Raw genomic sequence first — 24,795 nt, forward strand, 5'->3', positions numbered from 1 at the left:
CAGCGGGTTAGGACGCTGAGCTTGTTGATCAGAAGGTCGGCAGTTTGGCGGGTCGAATCCCGAGTGCCGCGTAACAGAGTGAGCGCCTGTTACTCATCCCAGCTTCTGCCAACCTAGCAGTTCGAAAGCACGTAAAAATGCAAGTAGAAAAATAGGGACCACTACGGTGGGAAGGTAACAGCGTTCCGCGCGCCTTTGGCATCTAGTCATGCCGTCCACATGACCACGGAGACGTCCTCGGACAAGCGCTGGGTCTTTGGCTTTGAAACAGAGATGAGCACCGGCCCCTAGAGTCAGAAACGACTAGCACACATGTGCGGGGCAACCTTTACCTTTACCTATGTTTTGTTTGAGATTAATATCTCAAACTTTTATTATTTTATAGACACGGTCAACCTTTTTATCAGTGTTTTAAAGGCTGTCTCACCCTGCTCCCCTCCTCTGAATGCTGCAATATTATATATAATCCAGCAAATTCTTTGTAGGAATCAAAAAGGGAGAGGTTTGATTTGTATTCCTTTCTAGCTGGATTCCTCCATAATTATCCTACTGTAGGAAGATAAGAACTGCTTCACCTTTTCAGGAATGTAGGTCTGGCTGGGTTTTCCATTTTTGTGTATGTACGTTTCTTTTTTCCACATTACAAAGCAATGGAACATCTAGTAAGTTATCGTGCCCCCCCCCTCAAAAAAAGGCACGTGCATTTCTTTTACGTTATATTTTAACCTTCAAAATGCTAAGCAGTTGATTTAAAGGCCACAAGCGTTATTTGAAGCTGTCATATTTAAATACTGATGAACGATCCTTCAATAAGTTTATCTTTTATTTTTAGTTCTTTACTTGTTCAATTTCTGTAGCCACCCTGGGCAGCTTACAATTCAAAAAATATATTACAGTTTTTAAACTATTAAAATATATTACAGTTAAAACATCTTTAAAAAGGTAAAGGTTCCCCTGCCCATGCGTGCTAGTCGTTTCCGACTCTAGGGGCTCATCTCCGTTTCAAAGCCGAAGAGCCAGCGCTTGTCCGAGGACGTCTCCGTGGTCATGTGGCCGGCATGACTAGACACCAAAGGCGCACGGAACGCTGTTACCTTCCCACCGTAGTGGTCCCTATTTTTCTACTTGCATTTTTACGTGCTTTCGAACTGCTAGGTTGGCAGAAGCTGGGACAAGTAACAGGCGCTCACTCTGCTATGCGGCACTCGGGATTCGACCCGCCAAACTGCCGACCTTCCGATCGACAAGCTCAGCGTCCTAACCCAGTGAGCCACCGTGTCCCTTTAAAACATCTTAAAGCATCTTAAAACAATGGAAAGAATAAAAATATACTAACTATATAGCTTTGATATATTTTTTTCGAGGGGGGAAGGAACGGAATTTCATTTGTTGTTGAAGTGAAACTTTTTGGTATCCTTTTCTCAGAACATCAATTTACTTTTTTAAAAAATCAGTTAACTACTAAACCTGTGAATTAAAACGAACATAGCCAAAAGGACGATTAAGGTGGAATAATGTAACAGATGTTTATAGAAATTTCTTAGTTCTTTTAAGAAAGAGGAAAGGAACAAAAGAATTTCTCGGGATGATAATTTAGGAAATAAAACAGTTTCTGCATAAACACTGTGAAGCAACAAGAACACAGGATAGAAATGACCTTACAAACAAAAAAAAGAACAATAGTAAAACCTTTTTCATTAATGTTATTTAGAGAAGAATATTTATTGTTCCGGAACTGAATATGAATCTCCATACAGTTGCCAGGAGAAGCAACAACATACAGCTAGATCCTGTGATTAGTATAATATTAATTAAAAGCAGAATCTGAATCCTAGATACTTCCATAGTTTTCTTTGCAAATAATCCCAGTTCAGGAAAAACGGAGAAAAAAACCCCTTCCGTTTTCCGGGAGTAGCGTATAATTAAATTTTCCTCATTTTCATAGTTGTTTTGAGAATAGAATCCAGCCCACAAGATATCTAAAATATAGAAATGTGTGTTTCTCTTACTTTTTCCTCACAGATTCTCTTTTCTTTTTACGGTGTTGCACAACTGGTGGAGCTGTTTATTTATTTAATACAGAAATGCGATTGACAAGCTGCTGGCCTGCCAATCACTTCGGGTGGCTCACGGCTACGGGTAGCCCTTGATTTAACAGGAGTTCATGTAGTGACATTTTATTCCCTTCCTTTGGACACTGGAAGACCCATGTTTCTGTAGGCATCACATTTCCGTTGTTGTACTTCAAACATTCTTCCCCTACTGATAAAATGAGGGCCATTTTAGGGGTGGTGGCGTGTTTTTAAATAGAACTTTTTGACAGGATGACAAAGTGAAGATTTTTTGGAGAAAGCCGGTGCCAGCTTAAAAAAGAGGAATCCTGTTGCTGAGGTCGTTTTTTTGTTCCTCCCCACCCAGCGCTGACATTTTTAAGCTGCATGCTTTTTTCAGACTTGACAAGAATATGGCTGCATAAATCAGTCTTCAAACAAATTGGGAGGACCTTGGATTGAGGGTTGTGACGGTGTTATCAGAAGCTACCTTGTCTCGGCAACTGATTGGATGTATATTTATATAAAGGAGAGTTTCCTTTCCATATGGCTGGCTTGAATTCCTTCCCCCCACCCCAGGGATGGGTGTGTTTTAACAGCAATAATTAGTACCCAGAGAAGAGAATATTTGTAGCTCGCTTTGAAATGAGGGGTCCTTGGTGCTCTCTGAGCTTGCTTGTTTTCTTACAGACGTCTCAGTATCCAACTAGGTAACATCATCAGTGCCCAGAATGGAGTGGGATTTCATTTCTGAAATGAAATGCTTCACCTATGCCCTTGTCACTTCTCGCCTGGATTACTGTAACGCTCTCTACATGGGGCTGCCCTTGAAGTGCACCCGGAGGCTTCAGCTGGTGCAAAATGCGGCCGCGTGGGTACTTATGGGAGTTCCTCGATACTCCCATGTTACTCCACTCCTGCGCGAGCTTCATTGGCTTCTGGTTGTCCTCCAGGTGCGATTCAAGGTGCTGGTATTTACCTTTAAAGCCCTACATGGCTTAGGCCCGGGGTATTTGCGAGACCACCTGCTGCCATTGTCAACCTCCCATTGCCCGGTTCGCTCCCACAGGGTCGCCCTACTCAGAGTTCCGTCGGTTAAGCAATGCACCTATCAGTGGTTCAAGAGTGCTTGGTGGTTCCTCAATTAGGCTGTGTTTACAGTAAGGGCAAGCCACTTGTAAAGGCTCTTGCCTAATTCTTCCTCCTTTCAAGTTTAGCTGGCAGCTTCCCAACACAGGCTATTCAGAGTGTGGATTTGCCTTGGTATTTTGCAGAACCTTGCAGCTTATTTCCTATTGCTAGCTATATCATAGTTAGCAAGTAGATAGTGCTAAACTTCCCAGCACCCACCAAACCATCTCCTTCTCAGAAAAAGATGGTCTCTTTCTACAGCCACCTGCCCCCAAAGACTTGGTTCTGAGGAAGGACATTGTACCCCTCTGGAGAAGATTTATGTGTTTGCTTGTTGATTAGATTTTTTTTATCCTGCCTTAATTACTTTGAAGGGACGTGGTGGCTCAGTGGCTTAGGACGCTGAGCCTGTCGATCAGAAGATCAGCAGTTTGGTGGGTCGAATCCCAAGTGCCGCGTAGCAGAGTGAGCGCCTGTTACTCGTCCCAGCTTCTGCCAACCTAACAGTTCAAAAGCACGTAAAAATGCAAGTAGAAAAATAGAGACCACTACGGTGGGAAGGTAACAGCGTTCCGTGCGCCTTTGGCATCTAGTCATGCCGGCCACATGACCACGGAGACGTCCTTGGACAAGCGCTGGCTCTTCGGCTTTGAAACGGAGATGAGCACCGGCCCCTAGAGTCGGAAACGACTAGTACGCATGTGCGGGGGAACCTTTACCTTTACCTTTAATTACTTTGAAAGTAAGTCAAGGAGGCAAACATGCTTTCCTTTCTCCTCTTATTTTCTCCACAACAACCCTACGGGATACATTGGGCTGAGAGAGAATGACTGTCCCAAAGTCACGTAGCAGGCTTTGATGCCTAAGGCGGAACTAGAACTCACCATTTTCTGGTGTTTGACCCAAAGTCACCCAGCCGGCTGTCATGCCTAAGATGGAATAAGAACTCCCAGTCTCCTGGTTTGTAGGCCAGCATCTTAACCATTAAGCCAATCATACCTCCATGTAATATAATTAGGGCATGTCATGAGCTACTATGATAAATCAAGGTTTTTTCCATAGTGAGGATGAGTTTAACCTTGGTGGAGCAGTGGGCTAATGCCTCCTTAAGTAACACCAGCTGCCTGCAATTAGTGCAGGTTCGCATCCCACCAGGCTCAAGGTTGACTCAGCCTTCCATCCTTCCGAGGTAGGTAAAATGAGGACCCAGATTGTTGGGGGCAATTAAGCTGACTTTGTAATAATGCCGCTTGGGGGTGTGTCTGAAAGCCCTAATAAGCAGGCATATACATAGAATGAAGGCTACTGCTAAGCTTGTAAGCCGCCCTGAGTCTTCGGAGAAGGGCGGGATATAAATGGAATTAAAATAAATAAATAAAAAATAAATAAACCATTCTTACCTGCACTCTCTCCTCTGCTGGGACACAAGAATGCATGTGATTGATGTTTCTAGCAGCTTTAATTACTTGTACTTAGTGTGACGTCTGAACCTTGATTAGTTATATTTAATGTGACTTCTGAACCTTGAGCTGTTGTCTTCTTTAATGACAGTTGTTGAATTGCTGATTGACCCTGGGTTTTTTCCATTAACTTTCCATTCCTTTTTCCTCCTTCCAGTTAAGCATAACTCCTAGTGATTTCACAGACAGATTCTTCAGAAAAAAGTTTGCCAATTCTCTTCTTGTTCCTGGATTCTCAGTCTACCTGTTTCCTTGATATTTATCATTAATCTAAATTAAAATAATTGTAGCTTTGACTGGGAAATTTCTCCCATATGGACAATGGTCTTTCTCATGAGTTGGAGTATGGCTGGACCATACAGGAAAGCTATAGAGAAGGTCCATCGTAAATTTTAACTGCTACACTTTTATAAAAAAAATATACAAGAAACATAGCACAATTTCTGAAAACTCAATGAAATGTAGGGAAGATTCTTTATCTAATTTTTTAATTTCCTTATCACAAGTAGTTCTTGGCTTATGACCACAGTTGAGCCCAAATTTTCTGTTGCTAGGTGAGATGGTTGTTCTTAAGTGATTTTGTCCCATTTTACAGCCTTTCTTGTCTCAGTTGTTAAGTGAATCCACGCAGTTGTTCATTTAGTAACCCAGTTCTTAACTGAATCTGGCTTCCCCTTTGATTTTGCTTGTCAGAAGGTCGTAAAAGGTGATCCCATGACCCCGGGACACTGCAACCATCATAAATACGAGTCAGTTGCCAAGTGTTTGAATTTTGATCACGTGACGATGGAGAGGCTGCAACAGTCACAAGTATGAAAAACGGTCATAAGTCACTTTTTCCCCAGTGCCGTTGTAACTTCAAATGGTCACTAAATGAACTGTTGAATGTCGAGGATCACCTGTAGTCGCCCCAGTCAAAACTGGACAACACTTTTCCCGTGTACAACTTTCAGCTTTATATACCTGCCTCATGTTTGTTCTTGGAGGAGCGGAACTGTGTTGTTTTGTGCTAAAATGTACATTTCCCCCTGCTTCTTTCACAGCTGTTCCATGTGGCCTACGTACTGATCAAGTTTGCAAATACCCCCCGTCCAGACCTGTGGGTACTTGAGCGGTCAACCGATTTCGGAGTTACCTATGATCCTTGGCAGTATTTTGCCTGTGAGTATGAGAGCAAATTAAAATAGTTTACTCGTGAGAAATCCATCTGTCCATTCATGATGTTTGCAAAGAATGTTGAGCATCCCTTCTCCCTTAAGTGCGCTAGAGGTAAGTGAAGAAATGTCTATGCAGAGGTTTTGCATTCCAGCTGCGACTTGCACAGGAAACATCACCTGACAGAGCTCCGAGACAACTCTCCCTTTTCATTTCTTCATTACCCAATTTGATGAGCCCTGGTGGCGCAGTGGTTAGAAAGCAGTACTGCAGGCTAATTCTGCTGAGTGCCGTCTGCCAGCACTTTGGCAGTTCGATCCTGACCGGCTCAAGTTTGACTCAGTCTTCCATCCTTCCGAGGTTGGTAAAATGAGGACCGAGATTGTTGGGGGTCAATAGGCTGACTCTGTAAACCACTTAGAGAGGGCTGTAAAGCACCATGAAGCGGTATATAAGTCTTAAGTGCTATTACTATTGCTATTGCTACTTATTCTGGATGTGACCAATTTTATGTCATCCCTTAGGCGAGTTTATCTATTCAATTTATTTACCAAATTTAGGCACCGCTCATCTCCCTATTTAAGTGACTCTGCGTGGTTTGCAGAGAAAAGGGCATAAAATCAAGTAAAAAAATACAGTTGAATCAGAATAATTTTTTTATTTTTTATTTTAATCCCATTTATATCCCGCCCTTCTCCGAAGACTCAGGACGGCTTACAATCTAAGCACAAATCAATGTGCTTAGCAATAGCCTTCATTCTATGTATATGCCTGCTTATTAGGGCTTTCATACACCCCCCAAGTGGCATTATTACAAAGTCAGCTTATTGCCCCCAACAATCTGGGTCCTCATTTTACCTACCTCGGAAGGATGGAAGGCTGAGTCAACCTTGAGCCTGGTGGGACTCGAACCTGCACTAATTGCAGGCAGCTGGTGTTACTTAAGGAGGCATTAGCCCACTGCTCCACCAAGGCTCCAAAACTGAATGACAAAAAGATAAAAGTGAAGATTAACAGATAAGTTAAAAGATGGGAGGGGGGCTCTGAGACCACCAACCATCCCCAAAGTTTGCACACCACTTGCCAGGAGGACAGCCGTGTGTTATGAAAAGATCAAAATCGCTGTATTTCGTAGCTTAGATAAAATGCATTTCTGGCTACCTGGTGTTCTTCACTGTTCCGTGGAAAAAGAAACGTAAGGAAAGTCGGTCAGAGAATTTGTTTTCTCAAACTGCCTACTGTTCACAGAGCAAATCTGATACAGGTCTTCGAATTACAACAGTTCATTTAGGGACCGTTCAAAGTTACAACGGCACTGAAAAAAAAGGGACTTAGGACACTTAATGAGAGGACCGAGAGATGGAGGTGTTATCAACCTGACACCGAGTTCAGCTTTCAAAGCCACAATAGAGAATGGAGACATATATATATAGCCCAAGCCTGTTTCTCAATAGACTCAACATCCGTGAAGTTATATGCAATTAAGGCTTGACTGGAAACACAATCCTCACATTTTGTGAAGAAAATATGAGGAGGGTACATCTGCAGGCCTGGGAAATTTGCCATTTTTTCCCATCACGTGATGAGAATTCAGACTCTTGCAAACTGACTCATACTTATGACGGTTGCAGTGTCCCAGTGTCACATGATCCCCCTTTGCAACCATCCGACAAGTCAGTGGGGAAGCCAGTTTCACTTAACAACCGTGTGGCTAACTTAACAACTGCAGTGATTCACTTAACAACCGTGGCAAGAAAGATTGTAAAACGTAGCAAAGCTCACTTAACAAACGTCTCACTTAGCAACAGAATTTGGGGGCTCCGTTGTGGTCGTAAGTCCAGGACTACCTGTACTTGAGTTGGCCAAATGCGTCGGTTTCCTCTGAAAATACATCAATTTCAAGCAAACAGAGGGAATGCAGGTGGTTTGAAAGTATTAAACAATTTTTTCTCCAGGGAGAAGTTATAGTAATAGGCAGAAGATGTGAATTAAGTTTTATGATAATTTGTTAAACAGAAAAACCTGGAAAAAGAATATCTGGGAGAATAATACAGGAACATTTTCTCTTGAGTGTGCTACACCTCACAGTTTTTGACAGGGACGCATTAAGTTCACCTCACGGGTAAAAGAATAAGAAGCATCTTTATCCTGAAGAGGTTCTCAAACAATAACAGAAGGCTTTATGCCAAGTGACTTACATTTTATACATAACGGTAGTTCAGGCAATCAGAATAGAGCTGGGAAGGGACCTTGGGGGTCTTCTAGCACAACCCCTTGCTCACGCAGGAGACCCTGTATAATTTCAGACAAGTGATTGTCCAGTCTCTTCTTAAAACCCTCCAGTGATGGCACCCACGACTTCTGAAGGCTGGCTGCTCCATGGGACAATTGTTGTCACTGTCAGGAAGTTTCTCCTTAATTCCAGGTTGCTTCTCTCCTTGACTGGTTTTCACCTGTTGCTTCTTGTCCTGCCTTCAGGTGCTTTGGAGAATAATTTGACCCCCTCTTCTTTGTGGCAGCCCCTGAGATATTGGAAGACTGCTGTCATGTCACCCCTAGTCCTTTTCACTAGACTAGCCAAACCCAAATCCTGAAACCGTTCTTCATATGTTTCAGTCTCCAGACCTTCAGTTCTGGACTTACAATCACAATTGAGCCCCAAATTTTTGTTGCTAAGAAAGGCAGTTTTTAAGTGAGTTCTGTCCCATTTGACCAACTTCTTGCCACATTTATTGAGCAAATCACCACAGTTGTTAAACATTTATTGAGCAAATCACCACAGTTGTTAAATGAATCATGCGGCCATTAAGCAAATTTGGCTTCCCCCATTGATTTTGCTTGCTAGAAGCTGCCTGGGAAGGATACACGTGAACGGCGACCGCATGACCTTGGGACACTGCAGCCGTCATAAATACATGCTAGTTGCCAAATGCCCAAATTTTGATCACATGACTATGGGGATGCTGCAATGGTTGTATGCGTGAAAACTTGTCTTAAGTCACTTTTTTCAGTGCTGTTATAAAAATGGTCACTAAATGAATGGTTGTAAGTTGAGGACTATTGGTATTTCACAGAAGGGAAAGGACCTTGGAGATCTTCTAGTTCAATGGGTAGGTCGGCAGTTTGGCGGGTCAAATCCCGAGTGCCGCGTAACAGAGTGAGCGCCTGTTACTCGTCACAGCTTCTGCCAACCTAGCAGTTCGAAAGCACGTAAAAATGCAAGTAGAAAAATAGGGACCACTACGGTGGGAAGGTAACAGCATTCTGTGCGCCTTTGGCGTCTAGTCATGCCGACCACATGACCACGGAGATGTCCTCGGACAAGCGCTGGCTCTTCGGCTTTGAAACGGAGATGAGCACCGGCCCCTAGAGTCAGAAACGACTAGCACGCATGTGCGGGGGGAACCTTTACCTTTACCTTTTTAGTTTAATGAAGAGAAGGACGAAGGCTGACATGATAGCAGTCTTCCAATATCTCAGGGGTTGCCACAAAGAAGAGGGAGTCAAGCTATTCTCCAAAGCACCCAAAGGCAGGAGAAGAAGCAACGGATGGAAACTAATCAAGGAGAGAAGCAACCTAGAACTAAGGAGGAATTTCCTAACAGTGGGAACAATTAACCAGTGGAACAACCTGCCTCCAGAAGTTGTGGGTGCTCCAACGCTAGAAGTTTTTAAGAAGAGACTGGACAACCATTTGTCTGAAATGGTATAGGGTTTCCTGCCTGAGCAGGGGGTTGGACTAGATGACTCCAAGGTCCCAACTTTATTATTATTGTTATTAACAGGCAGAAATCTTTCCTTGAATAATACACGAAGATTTATATAATAATTTCGTGACTTATGACCATTTTTCACAGTTACGACCATTGCAGCATCCCCACGGTCATGTGATAAAAATTCAGATGCTTGGCAACTGACTCATACTTATGATGATGGCAGTGTCCCTGGGATCAGGTGATCCCCCTTGGTGACCTTCTGACAAGCAAAGTCAATGGGGAAGCCAGATTCCCTTAAAAACTGTATTACTAACTTAACAATCGCAATGATTCACTTAACAACTGTGGCAAAACAGCTCATAAAACAGGGCAAAACTCACTTAACGAATGCTTTACTTAGCGACAGAAATTTTGGTCTCAGTTGGGGTCATAAGCGGAAGACAACCTGTATAAAATGCAGCATTTGACATTTGTTCTGTATTTCTTTTATTTACAGTTTCTGGGTGAATAAGATTTCCCATTTTTGTTTAGTAAAGATTCTAATCTAGTTAGATCTGAGAGTCTTTTGCCAAGTAAAGTTAATGCCTGAATTACTGTCTGGAAAACTTGTGAGTGGTTTTGGATTTAAAGTTTAACATGTTTATTGGATTAGCGGGTTATCACCGTTAACAACTGAATTACTAAATCCGAGAATCCATTGGCTGCAATCATTTGCTCTGGGATAATCCCAACGAAGTCCATCTCTGTGTTATTAATGCACAGACTGATCTAACAGACATATCTAATCATCATACTACATAAAGTAGATTGATCTCTAGGTGCCTACCAACAATTATTACTTTACTGTCATTGCTTCTAGGCTTACAAAGTAAATTCTAGAGTACAAAAAAACCAAAAGAGCTAAGAAAGAAAAAGGAAAAATAAAAGAGAGAACAGAATTTTTTTATTTTAATAACAATCACCGAAGCAAGTTTTTGGGCTGTGCATTTGAATAGCTTTACAGATAGTCCTCGACTTACGACCACAATTGACCCCCAAATTTCTGTTGCTAAGCGAGATATTTGTTAAGCGAATTTTGTCCCAGTTTACTACAAACTACCTGTAGCTTGTGAGTTATAAATAACTGAAATAATAGAACGCATATACGCCATATACTTTTTTTGTTCTTCTTTAACTACAGATAGTGCTTGACTGCAAGTGAGCCCAAAATTTATGTTGCTAAGTGAGACAGTTGTAAAGTGAACCTAGCTCCATTTTACGACCTTTCTTGCCACATTTGTTAAGTGAATCCCTGCCGTTGTTAAATTAGGAACACGGTTGTTAAGTGAATCCGGCGTCCCCATTGACTTTGCTTGTCAGAAGGTCGCAAAAGGGGATCACCTGATCTCAGGGACACTGCAACCGTCATAAATATGAGTCAGTTGTCAAGCATCTGAGTTTTGATCACATGACCATGGGGAGGCTGCAATGGTCGTAAGTGTGAAAAATGGTCATAAGTCCGTTTTGCCAATGCAAAATGGTAACTTTGAACGGTCACTAAATGATCTGTTATAAGTCAAGCACTATCTGTATTGCTGCTTGCTAATTCTGCGCGCTTGTATCTTCTGCTCTGCAAGCCTTGTTTAGATCGTATTGCTGAAAATTAACATGGCTATCCTTTAGTATTAGACCAGGGGTCCCCAACCCCGGTCCTTGGACTGGTACCGGGCCACGGCCTGCCAGCAACCGGTCTGCACAAATAAGCAAAGCCCCATCCGTGGGATGCAGGCAGCACGCAAAACCATGCTCTCCCCGGTCCACGGAAAAACCTTTTTCCACAGAACCGGTTCCTGGTACCCAAAAGGTTGGGGACCCCTGTATTAGACTATCCTTGGAGTTTTCAAGTAACAAATTGGTGTGCTTATTTCACTAGCGTCCAATTGGGATTAAGGACAATAATCTAAACGCATTTTTCCCCATAGTAATTGAAATCATATCTCCTTCAAATCGTAACTCATTAGAGCCTTGGTGGAGCAGTGGGCTAATGCCTCCTTAAGTAACACCAGCTGCCTGCAATTAGTGCAGGTTCGAGTCCCACCAGGCTCAAGGTTGACTCAGCCTTCCATCCTTCCGAGGTAGGTAAAATGAGGACCCAGATTGTTGGGGGCAATAAGATGACTTTGTAATAATGCCGCTTGGGGTGTGTGTGAAAGCCCTAATAAGCAGGCATATACATAGAATGAAGGCTACTGCTAAGCTTGTAAGCCGCCCTGAGTCTTCGGAGAAGGGCGGGATATAAATGGAATTAAAATAAAATAAAATAAAAAATAAATAAATGTGGTCAGACTTACTTTCTCTATATGCTAAGCTGTATTATTTGTTTTAGGCTTATGAAGGGTTATTGAACTCGGCCGTTTTGACATGTAAAGCGGGTGTTGTGTTATGGGAGTCTTTCTTAACCTTAGCAATTTTTAAGATGTTTAGATTCCCAAAACTCCCCACTCAGGTCAATTCTGGGAACCAAGTCCATATATCTTAAAAGTTGTCATGGTTGAGAAATGCTGCTTTTTGGGGAAAGTGTTAGGTATGGAACAGCCTACTATGACTCGTTTAGTGAAACACGGTTCTTAGCCACAGCTGAGGAAAATATGTGAAGCCAGCTTTGGAGAAATGTGAAGAGATAAGCCACCTGCCCCAACAGAACTGACTTAATTTTGCTTCTTCCTTTAAGATAAGACTATTGCAAGCTTGGCAATCTGTACATTCTCTTGTGATGGATTGGTTCCTGTGTAATTTTCAGGAACACTTTATTCCAAACAAAGGTTTATCTGTCTTCGTCCTGATCCTCAACTTTCCAGCTGTTTTTGCAACTGTGCAAAATCTCAAGCTTCTTCTTTTTTTGTTATTGGGATTCTCTGCTCTGTGTATTTGTTTGTTTGTTTTCCCTTTGTTTGGAGACTTCTTCTGAAAAGCAAAGTTTCCCTCAAACACTTCCCAGATGTTAAACAAGCATGATGTTTGACATCTATATCTCCCAACATTCTTTTTTATTAAAAATAAGGGATGTTGGAATTTTGTCCAGGTGCCAGGAATTGAATTTATTTTCTTGAATTTATTATTGGTGATGAATTTATTGGTGATGAATTACAACCTACAACCATAATGGAGTCCAGAATTTTTGTTGCTAAGCGAGACAGTTACTAAGTGCCTCAGTTTACTACAAGCTACCTGTAGTTTGTGAGTTATAAATAACTGAAATAATAGAATGCCGGGTATATGCCCCATATTCATCCTATTTAATAATCTGAACTCCTTCTGCAACTTCTGGATTATTGGAAATAAGGACGGCAGAAAATGAGATAAAAAGTTTTCCTATGCTGATCTCGAATGCAACTTCCATGCTCAGGCAGTAATGTGTATTGTTCCAGCTTTGTAGAAAATGGACCCTTTTTTTAAGGATTTGGTCTGGTAGCAACATGACAAGAAATTTTCATGGCACTTAAAAACAAAACAAAAAAATCTCAATGCTCCATTTTCGTTTTCCAGTTTATCCTAAATTTACTTACAATTTTTATACTAACAGAGTTGATGTACACGAGTAAGAGAAAAGGGAAATTTGGATTTTTCCTTTGCTTTTTTCCACTGCCAGAATTTCATTTAGGAGACTTTAAGTGTGCCATTGTCTCAGCCAAGTGGTGGGATTCTGCCAGTTCGCACCACTTCAGCGGAACCGGTAGCTAATTTTTTTTGTTGCCCAGACCCAGAATGGACTTCCGGAAGCGGCATCCACACAGAAAACTGGTTGTTCACCTATTTGAATCCCACCACTGGTCTCAGCCTTTCCACAATATATTCTTTACTAGGATATATTTTATTTTTTTAATTTTTTTATTTTAATTCCATTTATATCCCGCCCTTCTCCGAAGACTCAGGGCGGCTTACAAGCTTAGCAGTAGCCTTCATTCTATGTATATGCCTGCTTATTAGGGCTTTCACCCCACCCCCCAAGCGGCATTATTACAAAGTCATCTTAATTGCCCCCAACAATCTGGGTCCTCATTTTACCTACCTCGGAAGGATGGAAGGCTGAGTCAACCTTGAGCCTGGTGGGATGCGAACCTGCACTAATTGCAGGCAGCTGGTGTTACTTTAAGGAGGCATTAGCCCACTGCTCCACCAAGGCATATACCCCTTAGTGTAGGAAAAGAAGAGGCAGAGTCTGGATTTGTCAAGCAAATGATCAGCCTAGAGTCCTTACAATCTAAGTCCAATCCCCCTTGAATTCTGTTGACACTGTTCTGTCTCCAGTTATGCTGACTTTTAATGCTAACCATTAGATGACTAGATATTTTTTTTGGGGTGTATAGGCATGAGGAAATAAATCAGCTTAATTGGAAATTAATGGGTAGTCCTGATTCTTCATGACCTGACACTTAGAGATACATGCAAAGGCCTTTCATTGTTTGAAAATTCTCTATCCATGCAAAGTGTTATAAATTATTTGGGGGCAAACCACACCCTTCCAGATTGTAAATCTTGTCATCTGTACTCAATAGCTTCCAGGAGAGATTGCATAGAGAAATTTGGCCTGAAGAGCAGAGAGAAGATTACCAAAGATAATGATGTTATTTGTACCACTGAATATTCCCGCATTGTGCCCTTGGAAAACGGGGAGGTAAGTAGCTTTAATCGCTTTTCTAATTCAAGTTCTATATTTAAAGCGATAGGATTAGATTACAGGTAGTCCTCGACTTACGGCCACAACTGAGCCCAGAATTTCTGTTGCTAAGTGAAACATTTTTAAGTCAATTTTGCCCCTTTATACAACCATTCTTACCACAGTTGTTAAGTGAATCAGTTGTTAAGTTAGTGACATTGTTGTTCAGTGGATCTGGCTTCCCCATTGACTTTGCTTGTCAAGAGGTCGCAAAAAGTGACCCCCCACGACATGGCAACCATCATAAATATGAGTCAGTTGCCAAGTGTCTGAAGTTTGATCAGGTGACCATGAGGATGCTGCAATGGTCATAAGTGTGAAAAATGGTCATCGGTCACTTTTTTCAGGAACGTAACTTTGAAAGGTCACTAAATGAACTGTTGTAAGTCGAGGACTACCTATCCATACATTTGTCAACTCTCCAGCTAACAAACCCAAAAAAGGAATCTTCAAGGCTTTGGAGTGCCATAAATATAAAACATTACTGAATACATATCTCGGAACTGAAGAAGCAAAACCAACTCTAGTTTTCCCACGTGAAAATCTGCCTAGTTAAACAATAGCATCCCTTGCCCCCACCCACCAGGTGCTCACATTGTCCAATCAAAAAACTTCGGCTTGTTATGGGAACAGTCCACTTCTCTGTCAAGCACCTGTGTTAGTATCCTTGGAGTTCCTGCAGGTTCTCATTGTCCGTGAACGGTTTCTTGGAATCGCATCTCTCCCCTGCACTTTCTACCCCTCCCTCCTTTTCTCTGGCAAGTTGATTAGTGATTCAATCTTGACAAGATTTGCATTGCATTCTTTTTGGTGTGATGGATTGGTTTGAATGTTCATAGATTTCATGATACTTATTTCTGTCTGGGAGTGAAGTAAGAGTTTGTAGGGGACAGGTGAACATATGAGTTCAGCTTCCGTGCTTAGTTTGAAGCCATGCACAATCCCTTTTTGGTCTATACAAAAAGATTTGTCTGACTAGGTTTTAGTTAAGATTTATGCAACAAAGCTTAAAAGTGCTTAAGGCACAAGGGCAGTAGAAAGAAGAGGCAGGAAAAATTAAAATATGGGTCTGGCATGCAGCAATCAATAAGGAATACTGTAGTAATTCCATCTGGAAACTGTTGGAAGTCTGTTTGCTTATTGATTAAATTTATACCTTATTCTTCTGTGGGATATATGTTCTGCTCAAGCTTTGGTTTCTTGTTCAAGTAGTCTTCAAATATTCCCCATACTTTTCCTAAATATAATTTTTTCAGCAACAGATCTAAATGTTACAGAAGTAAAGGATGAGATCCTTAGTGTTCCAAGTTGTATAATAAAGATCTAATTTCATGCCTGGAAGAAGAATTAAAGGGAAAAATTTACTTTAGCGCTGTCATGCCTGCAAATTCATTGGAGAAGGTCGCGATACTTAGAATAGTGGAACAAGAACAAGGGGCAAGCAAAGAGTAGGCTGGCTTGATAACATCAAATCTGACACAAAAATGTGCAACCAACAATTGAAAGAAGCTACACTTGACAAGGGTGGCATTGAAAGCAGTTGCCTATAAAGTCGCCAAGAGTCGGACGCAACTAAATGGTTAAATAACAAGAATATTTTCAGCAACAACATTTTTCCTTCTTCTTAGCAGATAGCCGATTTCTTGTTTTTTCCAGTCTAGTGAAATTTACCTTTTAATCATGTTTTGAGCTTTCTGAAGCTGATAATGGATTTTGCACTTCTTGCATCCTGTTGCTATATTCTACTGTAATTTTGAGTCCTGCTGGCAGAATTGTTCCATCTGTGTAAATGCTGTGTTCCAGCTGGCAAATCCTACTGAGAATTGGGGGAAGAGATGGGATGTATAGCAAAAAAAAAAAAGATATAGAGTTGCAGACATCCTTCCTCACAAAGCAAAATAGAGGTAGTCCTCGATTTACGACCACAATTGTAACCGAGGTTTTTGCCACTAAGCGAGACTGTTGTTAAGTGGGTTTCGACCCATTTTGCAGCTTTTCTGGCCACAATTGTTAAGTGAATCACTGCAGTTGTTAAGTTAAGAACACGGTTGTTAGGTGAATCTGGCTTCCTCGTTGACTTTCTTGGTCAGAAGGTTGCAAAAGAGGATCGCATGACCCCAGGATACTGCAACCGTCGTAACTATGAGTCAGTTGCCCAGCATCTGAATTTTGATCACGTGACCATGCTGCAAAGGTCATAAGTGGGAAAAGGGTCATAAGTCTCTATTTTCAGTGCCGTTGTAACTTCAAATGGTCACTAATTATCCTGTTGTAAGTTGAGGACTGCCTGTACTGTCGTTAAGTAGGCAAACACGGGTCTCTGTGGAGAAGAACCGAAACACATAATTCTACATGGATGCCTGTTTGTCATAGCATTTCTAATGTTCAGTAAGATTAAAGATATAAACCTGGGTTATAGCATTTATCAAATTAGGGCTGAACATTCACAAATGTTTGATGCTGAGACATGCAGCTGCAGATATTCCTTAAAAAGACTGACTGTGGTTTCACAATATTTATTATTTATTATTTATTTTATTATCTAAATTTATATACCGCCCTATTCCCGTAGGACTCAGGGCACTTTACAGGGAAAATTAAAATACATAGCATACAAAAATTAAAAGCAGTTAAAAACTATAATTAAATTACAGTCCCTGAAATTAAACTAAAACCCAATTAAATTAAATTAGTTAAAACCCCTCAGTCTGGGCCAAACAGCTTGAAGAACCAGGTTTTCAAGTCCCGGCGAAATGAGCGAAGGTTGGGGGCAGTCCTGAGTTCCGTGGGAAGTTGGTTCCATAGGGCCGGCGCGCCCACAGAGAACGCCCTTCCCCTGGGAATAACCCGCCGGCCTTCCTTAACCGGCGGTACCCTGAGAAGGCCCTCCCTGTGGGAGCGCACAGAACGATGGGAAGTTGATGCCGGCAGCAGGTGTTCCCTTAGATATTCTAATATTCTAAGCTTGATGGTAGTTTGGCCTAACGTGCCAATTAGACGTGGGCTGTGGTGAGATTAATTTTATGAAAGAACATCCTACATCACAACCTGTGGCTAATTTATAGGTAGTTCCCAACGTATGACCCTACATAAACTGAAAAAGTTATAAAATGTGGCCACATGACTGTAGGATGCTGCAAACAGCAGTAAATAACAGAGTAACAGAGTTGGAAGGGACCTTGGAGGTCTTCTAGTCCAACCCCCTGCTCAGGAAGGAACCCCTATATACAAACCCTATACCAAATATGGGTCAGTTGCCATGCATTCAAAGTGGAATCACATGATCATGGTAGTGTGGGGCCCATTGGAAGTTTGGAACTGGGTAGAAAGTTACACACACACACACACACACACACACACCAGGAAGATCTGTCATAAATTCAAGTGGTTGCTAAGAAACCGGCCGTAAGTCAAGGGCTACCTGTTTTTCATTGTGTAAATTTTGCATTGTTGCCTCTTTAAAAAATGTTGCAACTCAGTTTTGTTAATGAAGTAATCTGTGTAAATGATGTAGCTACACAAATCATGGAAGTGGATCCAGTTTGTGTATATTGTTTCAATCAGGGTTATATGCACAGTGTCAGGAGGGACATACATCTACCCAGCCAGATCAGCTGAATCTACCCTGATCAGTGGGGTGACAGGTGTCATAGCCAGATTGTCATTATATGGAAATTCACTTTATTAGACCTTGGATTCCAATGTAATTCCTTACTTCAGTTAATCTTTAATGTTGTTTCTCAACTTTGGCAACTTAAAGATGTTTCGACTTCAACTCCCAGAATTCTGGGTGTTGAAGTCCACACATCTTAAAGTTGCCAAAGTTGAAAAATGCTTGCCTATAGAATTAAAGTTTTCCTGTATTATTCTTTAATATTTTGTTTCCGTCTATCTGGAACAATTGTTGAATTTGAAGTCACATTTATCATGAACTGTGAGAACTTATGAAATTAACATTAGACCCTGAGCCACAGTTCTGATTTGTGATCTAAAAGTTTATTTTTCATCCCCAGTTGCCTCATCTATAAAGCCAGAATAGTTATGATTTATTGGCCAGGTCTGCTGTGCAGTGGAGTGAGATGAGAAAATAATTTACCCTAAGCTTTAAAGAAGCACATAAGAATTGAATTAATCTGACACTATAGACAAATTATTTCCAGATGAGAAATCAAATGGATTTTTACCCTACTAGAAACATTCCCAGAAACCTGACATCTCAAAATAAAACTGGAAAGACATGGGGATTATTTTTTCCAAGGATTTTTAATTACTTCTTTTAATCCTCCTCTCCATCTTAGCTGAAAAGTTGGATGATGAAATAATTGATAATATATATTTTAAATAATGAAGGGACGCGGTGGCTCAGTGGGTTAGGACGATCAGATGGTCGGCAGTTTGGCGGGTCGAATCCCGAGTGCCGCGTAACAGAGTGAGCGCTTGTTACTTGTCCCAGCTTCTGCCAACCTAGCAGTTCGAAAGCACGTTAAAATCCAAGTAGAAAAATAGGGACCACTACGGTGGGAAGGTAACAGCGTTCCATGTGCCTTTGGCGTCTAGTCATGCCGGCCACATGACCACGGAGATGTCCTCGGACAAGCGCTGGCTCTTCGGCTTTGAAACGGAGATGAGCACCGGCCCCTAGAGTCAGAAATGACTAGCACGCATGTGCGGGGGAACCTTTACCTTAACCTTATTTTAAATAATGCATAATGCTGAAAAAAAGGTAAAGGTTTTCCCTTTCTGGTTGTTTCTGTGCTCATCTCCATTTCTTAGCTGAGAGAGACAGCATCATCCAAAGATCCTTTTGGGGTCATGTGGCCGGCATGACTATATTGCCGAGGCCCATGGAACACTATTAGCTTCCCACCGAAGTGGTACCTACAGTATTTATCTGTTCGCATTTGCATGCTTTCAAACGGCTCTGGCAAGCAGGATCTGGGGAAAGTAACGGGAGCTCATCCCATCGTGCAGCGTCCAGTTCTTGAACCCGGCCTCTCAGCTTTCTAGTTGACAAGCTCAGCATCTTTAACCACTGAGCCATTGTGCCCCCCCCTCATGCTGATAAAAGTTGAAATGTCTTCCTACGTGAAATAAATTAGTCTATGTTTGGAAGGAAGCCTTTTTCTATCATGGCATCCGCTCTGGAATATAATTCTTCGAGAAATCAGATTGACTCCCTCAACCTTGCTGGCCTTCCTGAAGCTCTAAAAACTTGATTTTGTGCCCAAGTGTGCAGCCCTTGTCTTCTGGCTGTGTAAATGGTTGATTTATAATTTAGCGGCAGTGTGTCTTTTTTTTAAACGTATGTGTTTTATGTGTTTTTATGTAGTTTTTAATCTATTTTTATTGTAAGCTGCGCAGAATCACATATATGAGATGGGGTTTTGATATGAAAGAAAGAGAGAGAGAGAGAGAGAGAGAGAGAGAGAGAGAGAGAGAAAGAAAGAAAGAAAGAAAGAAAGAAAGAAAGAAAGAGAAAGAAGGAAAGAAAAAGAAAGAAAGAAAGAAAGAAAGAAAGAAAGAAAGAAAGAAAGAAAGAAAGAAAGAAAGAAAGAAAGAAAGAAAGAAAGAAAGAAAGAAAAGAGCCTGGAAGTATATCCAAACCAGCTGTTAACATATGAAACACTTCCTTTCATTTTGTATTATTCCTAAATGCAAGATTAGGATAGGATAAGAAGAGCAAAAGATTAGTTAGAGTTAAAAAAATACTGATGATATTTCACATTCAGGAAAGAATAAGTCAATTTTTATTGGCACCAAAATACACATTTTCAATCCCTTCCCCTTCCTTTTCCCCCTGTATTTTCTGTGTCTGTGCCGAACAAATAGTTTTTCATTCTTTTGATACATTGGATGATGGTGATGGTAGTAGAAACGACAGACAGCAGAGAAATCTGTCTAGTTTCTGCCAAAGAAGAAACGAAAATTCTTCCTTTTCTTCTTTCTGAGATCTTCAGGTGGTGGTAGGGTGAGGTGTTTGTGTGGATGGCAGGTGACATTGGGAGAGAGATTAAAGAATAAAGAGGGACGTGCTGCCAGCCAGTTGCTCGCAACCAGAAGGAAGGGTGAAGGAAGACATATCTGATCCCTTGAGGGCCAATGGGAAGGGAAAGCAGAGGTAAGAGAGGAAGGACTAAAGATAGCAAGATAGATAGATAGATAGATAGATTGATTGATTGATTGATTGATTGATTGATTGATTGATTGATTGATTTAAAGTAGGAAAAGAACAGTTAAAAGTTCCTTGAGAAGGGAGGAGAAGAATTCATAGGACTTAAACTGAGGTTGATAGCATGCCATCCATCCATCCATCCTGTAGAATAGAGTAGAGTAGGATAGGATAGGATAGGATAGAATAGAATCTGGAAAGGAATAGAATAGAATAGAATAGAGTAGAGTAGAATAGAATAGAATCTGGAAAGGAATAGAATAGAGTAGAGTAGAGTAGAGTAGAATAGAATAGAATAGAATCTGGAAAGGAGTAGAGTAGAGTAGAGTAGAGTAGAGTAGAGTAGAGTAGAGTAGAGTAGAGTAGAGTAGAATAGAATAGAATAGAATAGAATAGAATAGAATAGAATCTGGAAAGGAATAGAACAGAGTAGAGTAGAGTAGAGTAGAATAGAATAGAATAGTAGAATAGAATAGAATAGAATAGAATAGAATAGAATAGAATAGAATAGAATAGAATAGAATAGAATAGAATAGAATAGAATCTGGAAAGGAATAGAATAGAATCTGGAAAGGAATAGAATAGAATGGAATGGAATGGAATGGAATGGAATGGAATAGAATAGAATAGAATAGAATAGAATAGAATAGAATAGAATAGAATAGAATAGAATAGAATAGAATAGAATAGAAGTCTTGTAGTCCAACCCCCTGCTCAGACAGGAAACCATATACCATTTCAGACAACAGTACTGTAAAAAACAGAATAGAAACACAAGTTAAGATAGGCAAGAAAATGGTAAGTGAGCACTTGTCCACCCTAGACAAGTTCAAATCACCTGGATCAGATGGATTACACCCCAAGGTTCTCAAGGAACTGGCAGACGTGGTCTCAGAACCACTGAACTATATCTTTGAAAGATCCTGGAGCACTGGGGAACTACCAGAGGACTGGGAAAGAGCTGATGTAGTTTCCATCTTCAAAAAAAGGGGGGGAAATTAGAAAAAGTACCGTATATACTTGAGTATAAGCCGACTCGAGTATAAGCCGAGACCCCTAATTTTACCCCAAAAACTGGAAACTGTTATTGACTCGAGTATAAGCCGAGGCTGGGAAATGCAGCAGCTGGAGGCTGGATCCCCCGAAAGACGTCTCTGCTGAGATGAGAGAACGGGGTGGCAAGCCGCCGAGAGAATGGGGCGGCCTGCTGTTCTCTCGGTGCAGCACGGCAGAGGCTGGATCTCGCGAAAGAAGTCTCTGCCGAGAGAATGGGCGGCAAGCCTCCACCACCCCATTCTCTCAGCGGAGCGCTCCACTGCCCCATTCTCTCGGCAGCTTGCCACCCCGTTCTCTCATCTCAGCAGAGAAGTCTTTCGGGAGATCCAGCCTCTGCCGTGCTGCACCGAGAAAACAGCAAGCCGCCCCATTCTCTCGGCAGCTTGCCACCCCGTTCTCTCATCTCAGCAGAGACGTCTTTCGGGAGATCCAGCCTCTGCCGTGCTGCACCGAGAAAACAGCAAGCCGCACCATTCTCTCGGCAGCTTGCCACCCCGTTCTCTCATCTCAGCAGAGACGTCTTTCGGGAGATCCAGCCTCTGCCGTGCTGCACCGAGAAAACAGCAAGCCGCCCCATTCTCTCGGCGGAGCGCTCCACTGCCCCATTCTCTCGGCGGCTTGCCACCCTGTTCTCTCATCTCGGTGGAAAATTCTTTCGGGGGATCCAGCCTCTGTCACCCCCTTCTCTCAGCTGGGCAGCTGAGAGAAGGGGGCGGCAGAGGCTGGATCCCCCGAAAGAAGTCTTCGCCGCTGAGAGAATGGGCGGCAAGCTTCCCCGCCCCATACTTCGCGGAGCGCTCCAACGCCTCGTTCTCTCGTCTCAGCGGAGACTTCTTTCGGGGGATCCAGCCTCTGTCACCCCCTTCTCTCAGCTGGGCAGCTGAGAGAAGGGGGCGGCAGAGGCTGGATCCCCCGAAAGAAGTCTTCGCCGCTGAGAGAATGGGCGGCAAGCTTCCCCGCCCCATACTTCGCGGAGCGCTCCAACGCCTCGTTCTCTCGTCTCAGCGGAGACTTCTTTCGGGGGATCCAGCCTCTGTCACCCCCTTCTCTCAGCTGGGCAGCTGAGAGAAGGGGGCGGCAGAGGCTGGATCCCCCGAAAGAAGTCTTCGCCGCTGAGAGAATGGGCGGCAAGCTTCCCCGCCCCATACTTCGCGGAGCGCTCCAACGCCTCGTTCTCTCGTCTCAGCGGAGACTTCTTTCGGGGGATCCAGCCTCTGTCACCCCCTTCTCTCAGCTGGGCAGCTGAGAGAAGGGGGCGGCAGAGGCTGGATCCCCCAAAAGAAGTCTTCGCCGAGAAAATGGGTGGCAAGCTTCCAGTGCCCCATTCTCTCAGCGGAGGCTTGCAGAGGTGGCGGCGGAGCTGCGCGCGCAGCTCTCCAAACCACCGCCGCCCGTTTGGAGAGCTGCTGCCTTCGTCCATGTTTGACGAAAGCAGCAGCTCTCCAAACTGGGGGGTGGAAGTTCTTTTTTTTGTTCACTGGAGTATAAGCCGAAGTGGATTGTTCAGCCCAAAAAGTGGGCTGAAAAATTCGGCTTATACTCAAGTATATACGGTAATTCTTGAGTCATGTGATCCATAATATAGGTAGCCCTCGACTTACAACGATTCATTTAGTGACTGTTTGAAGTTACAACAGCAGCGCAAAAGGTGACTTAATGACCGGTTTTCACACTTAACAACCGTTGCAGCATTTCCCCCCCCCCCAGTCAAAACTGCAACGCTTGGTGACTGGCCTGTATTTATGTCGGTTGCAGTGTTCATGGGTTCCCCTTTTGAGGCCTTCTGGCAAGCAATGTGAAAGGGGAATCCTGATTCACTTAACAACTAACTTAACACCTGCAGTGATACACTTAGCAGATGTGGCCAAAGTGATTGTAAAATCGGGTGAAATTCACCTAACAGCCGCCTTGCTTCGCCATGGAAACCTTGGGCTCGTAAGTCGAGGATTACCTGTAGTCGGATCTTCTATGCACGTATGCCCCCTTTTGTAATCAAGGTTAGCTATCTAGCCTTGCTGTGTTCTGCCATTATTAGTCAGAGTTTCTGGAGAGAGATTTCTAGCCAAGTCTGGGGGTTTAGGGAGAGCTTGCCCGAACAAAGTACTTCATTTTATGAACTGTATTTTTACGCTACGTGTTGCGCAATGTATTTTTATGAGCAAACGCAGTCTACATTTAAAAAAAAACCTGAGTATATTTTTGTAAGTAGTGACAAAAAGCTGTCTATGTAATAAAAGTTTGGTTTTCTTACGTTCAAAAAGAAAGCCTGGAAATTGGCTAGCAAAACGAGTTAGAGAGAAAGGCACGTGATATGTAATTTTGAATACATATTAGCAAGAAGAAGGCTATTGAGTGATTAATTAACATATTGGTTATGATAATTAACCGTTATCTATTACTGTTTGTTAAACACAGGAACCCAGACATTATGCTATTTGCTAAATATTGAGAATGTTATTTGGAAAAACCCCAACCCTAACCCTATCCCAAATCCCAACGTTAACCCTGACCCCACCTTATTCCTAGCCCTATAAAAACTAACAAAATCTATACCAAAAGACAGAAAGAAAGAAAGAAAGAGAGAGAGAGAGAGAGAGAGAGAGAAAGAAAGAAAGAAAGAAAGAAAGAAAGAAAGAAAGAAAGAAAGAAAGAAAGAAAATTCCAATTGAAATTTGCATTTTAAAACTTCCCTCTGGGATATGGGGGCGGAATCCTTCTACAGATTGTCGTTTCCTTGGTGAATGGGCGTCCAGGAGCCATGAATTTCTCATATTCCCCTCTTCTGCGGAATTTCACCAAAGCGACGAATATTCGATTGCGCTTCTTGAGAACCAACACTCTGCTTGGACACCTGATGGGGAAGGCCTTGAGAGATCCCACGGTGACCAGGAGGGTAAGATGCTTCTAAATTTCATTTGAATTGTCAACCTAGTCACTGCCACTAGTCCAGCTTTTTCTGGAAATGGATGAGAAATTAACGTAATTATAAACCAATTGCTTTGAAAGAGCACCACAAGCCGTTTTGGTGCAGTGGTTAAGGTTGTGGCCTACAAACCAGAGGACGGTGAGTTCTAGTGCCACCTCAGGCCTGAAAAGTGGTTGGTTATTTGGGGCCAGTCACCAGGAGACTATAAATTCTAGTCACGCCTTAAGTATGAAAGCCGGCTAAGTAACTTTGGGCCAATCACCAGGAGACTGTGAGTTCTAGTCCTTTCTAGGCATGAAAATCTACTGGGTGATTGGGCCAGTCAGTCTCTTTCAACCCAACCTTCCTCACAGGGTTGTTGTTGTGAGGATAATAGAAGGAAGAAGGAGTTTTATGTTTGTTCACTGCCTTAAGTAATTGATAAAATAATAAAGG

The 24,795-nt window shown here is 42.3% G+C and overlaps 1 protein-coding gene across 1 annotated transcript in view; it reads left to right on the forward strand.

The window, feature by feature from the left end:
• Positions 1–24,795, forward strand: part of LAMA5 (laminin subunit alpha 5) — a 240,553-nt gene that overhangs the window by 59,569 nt on the left and 156,189 nt on the right. Inside the window, exons 3-5 of the mRNA XM_081322853.1 lie at positions 5,686–5,803; positions 14,049–14,167; positions 24,157–24,327. Coding sequence (XP_081178979.1) covers positions 5,686–5,803; positions 14,049–14,167; positions 24,157–24,327 — 408 coding nt within the window. The remainder of the gene's footprint in view (positions 1–5,685; positions 5,804–14,048; positions 14,168–24,156; positions 24,328–24,795) is intronic.

This window comes from Vipera berus (assembly GCF_964194415.1).
Source record: "Vipera berus genome assembly, chromosome: 3".
Taxonomy (NCBI): domain Eukaryota; kingdom Metazoa; phylum Chordata; class Lepidosauria; order Squamata; family Viperidae; genus Vipera; species Vipera berus.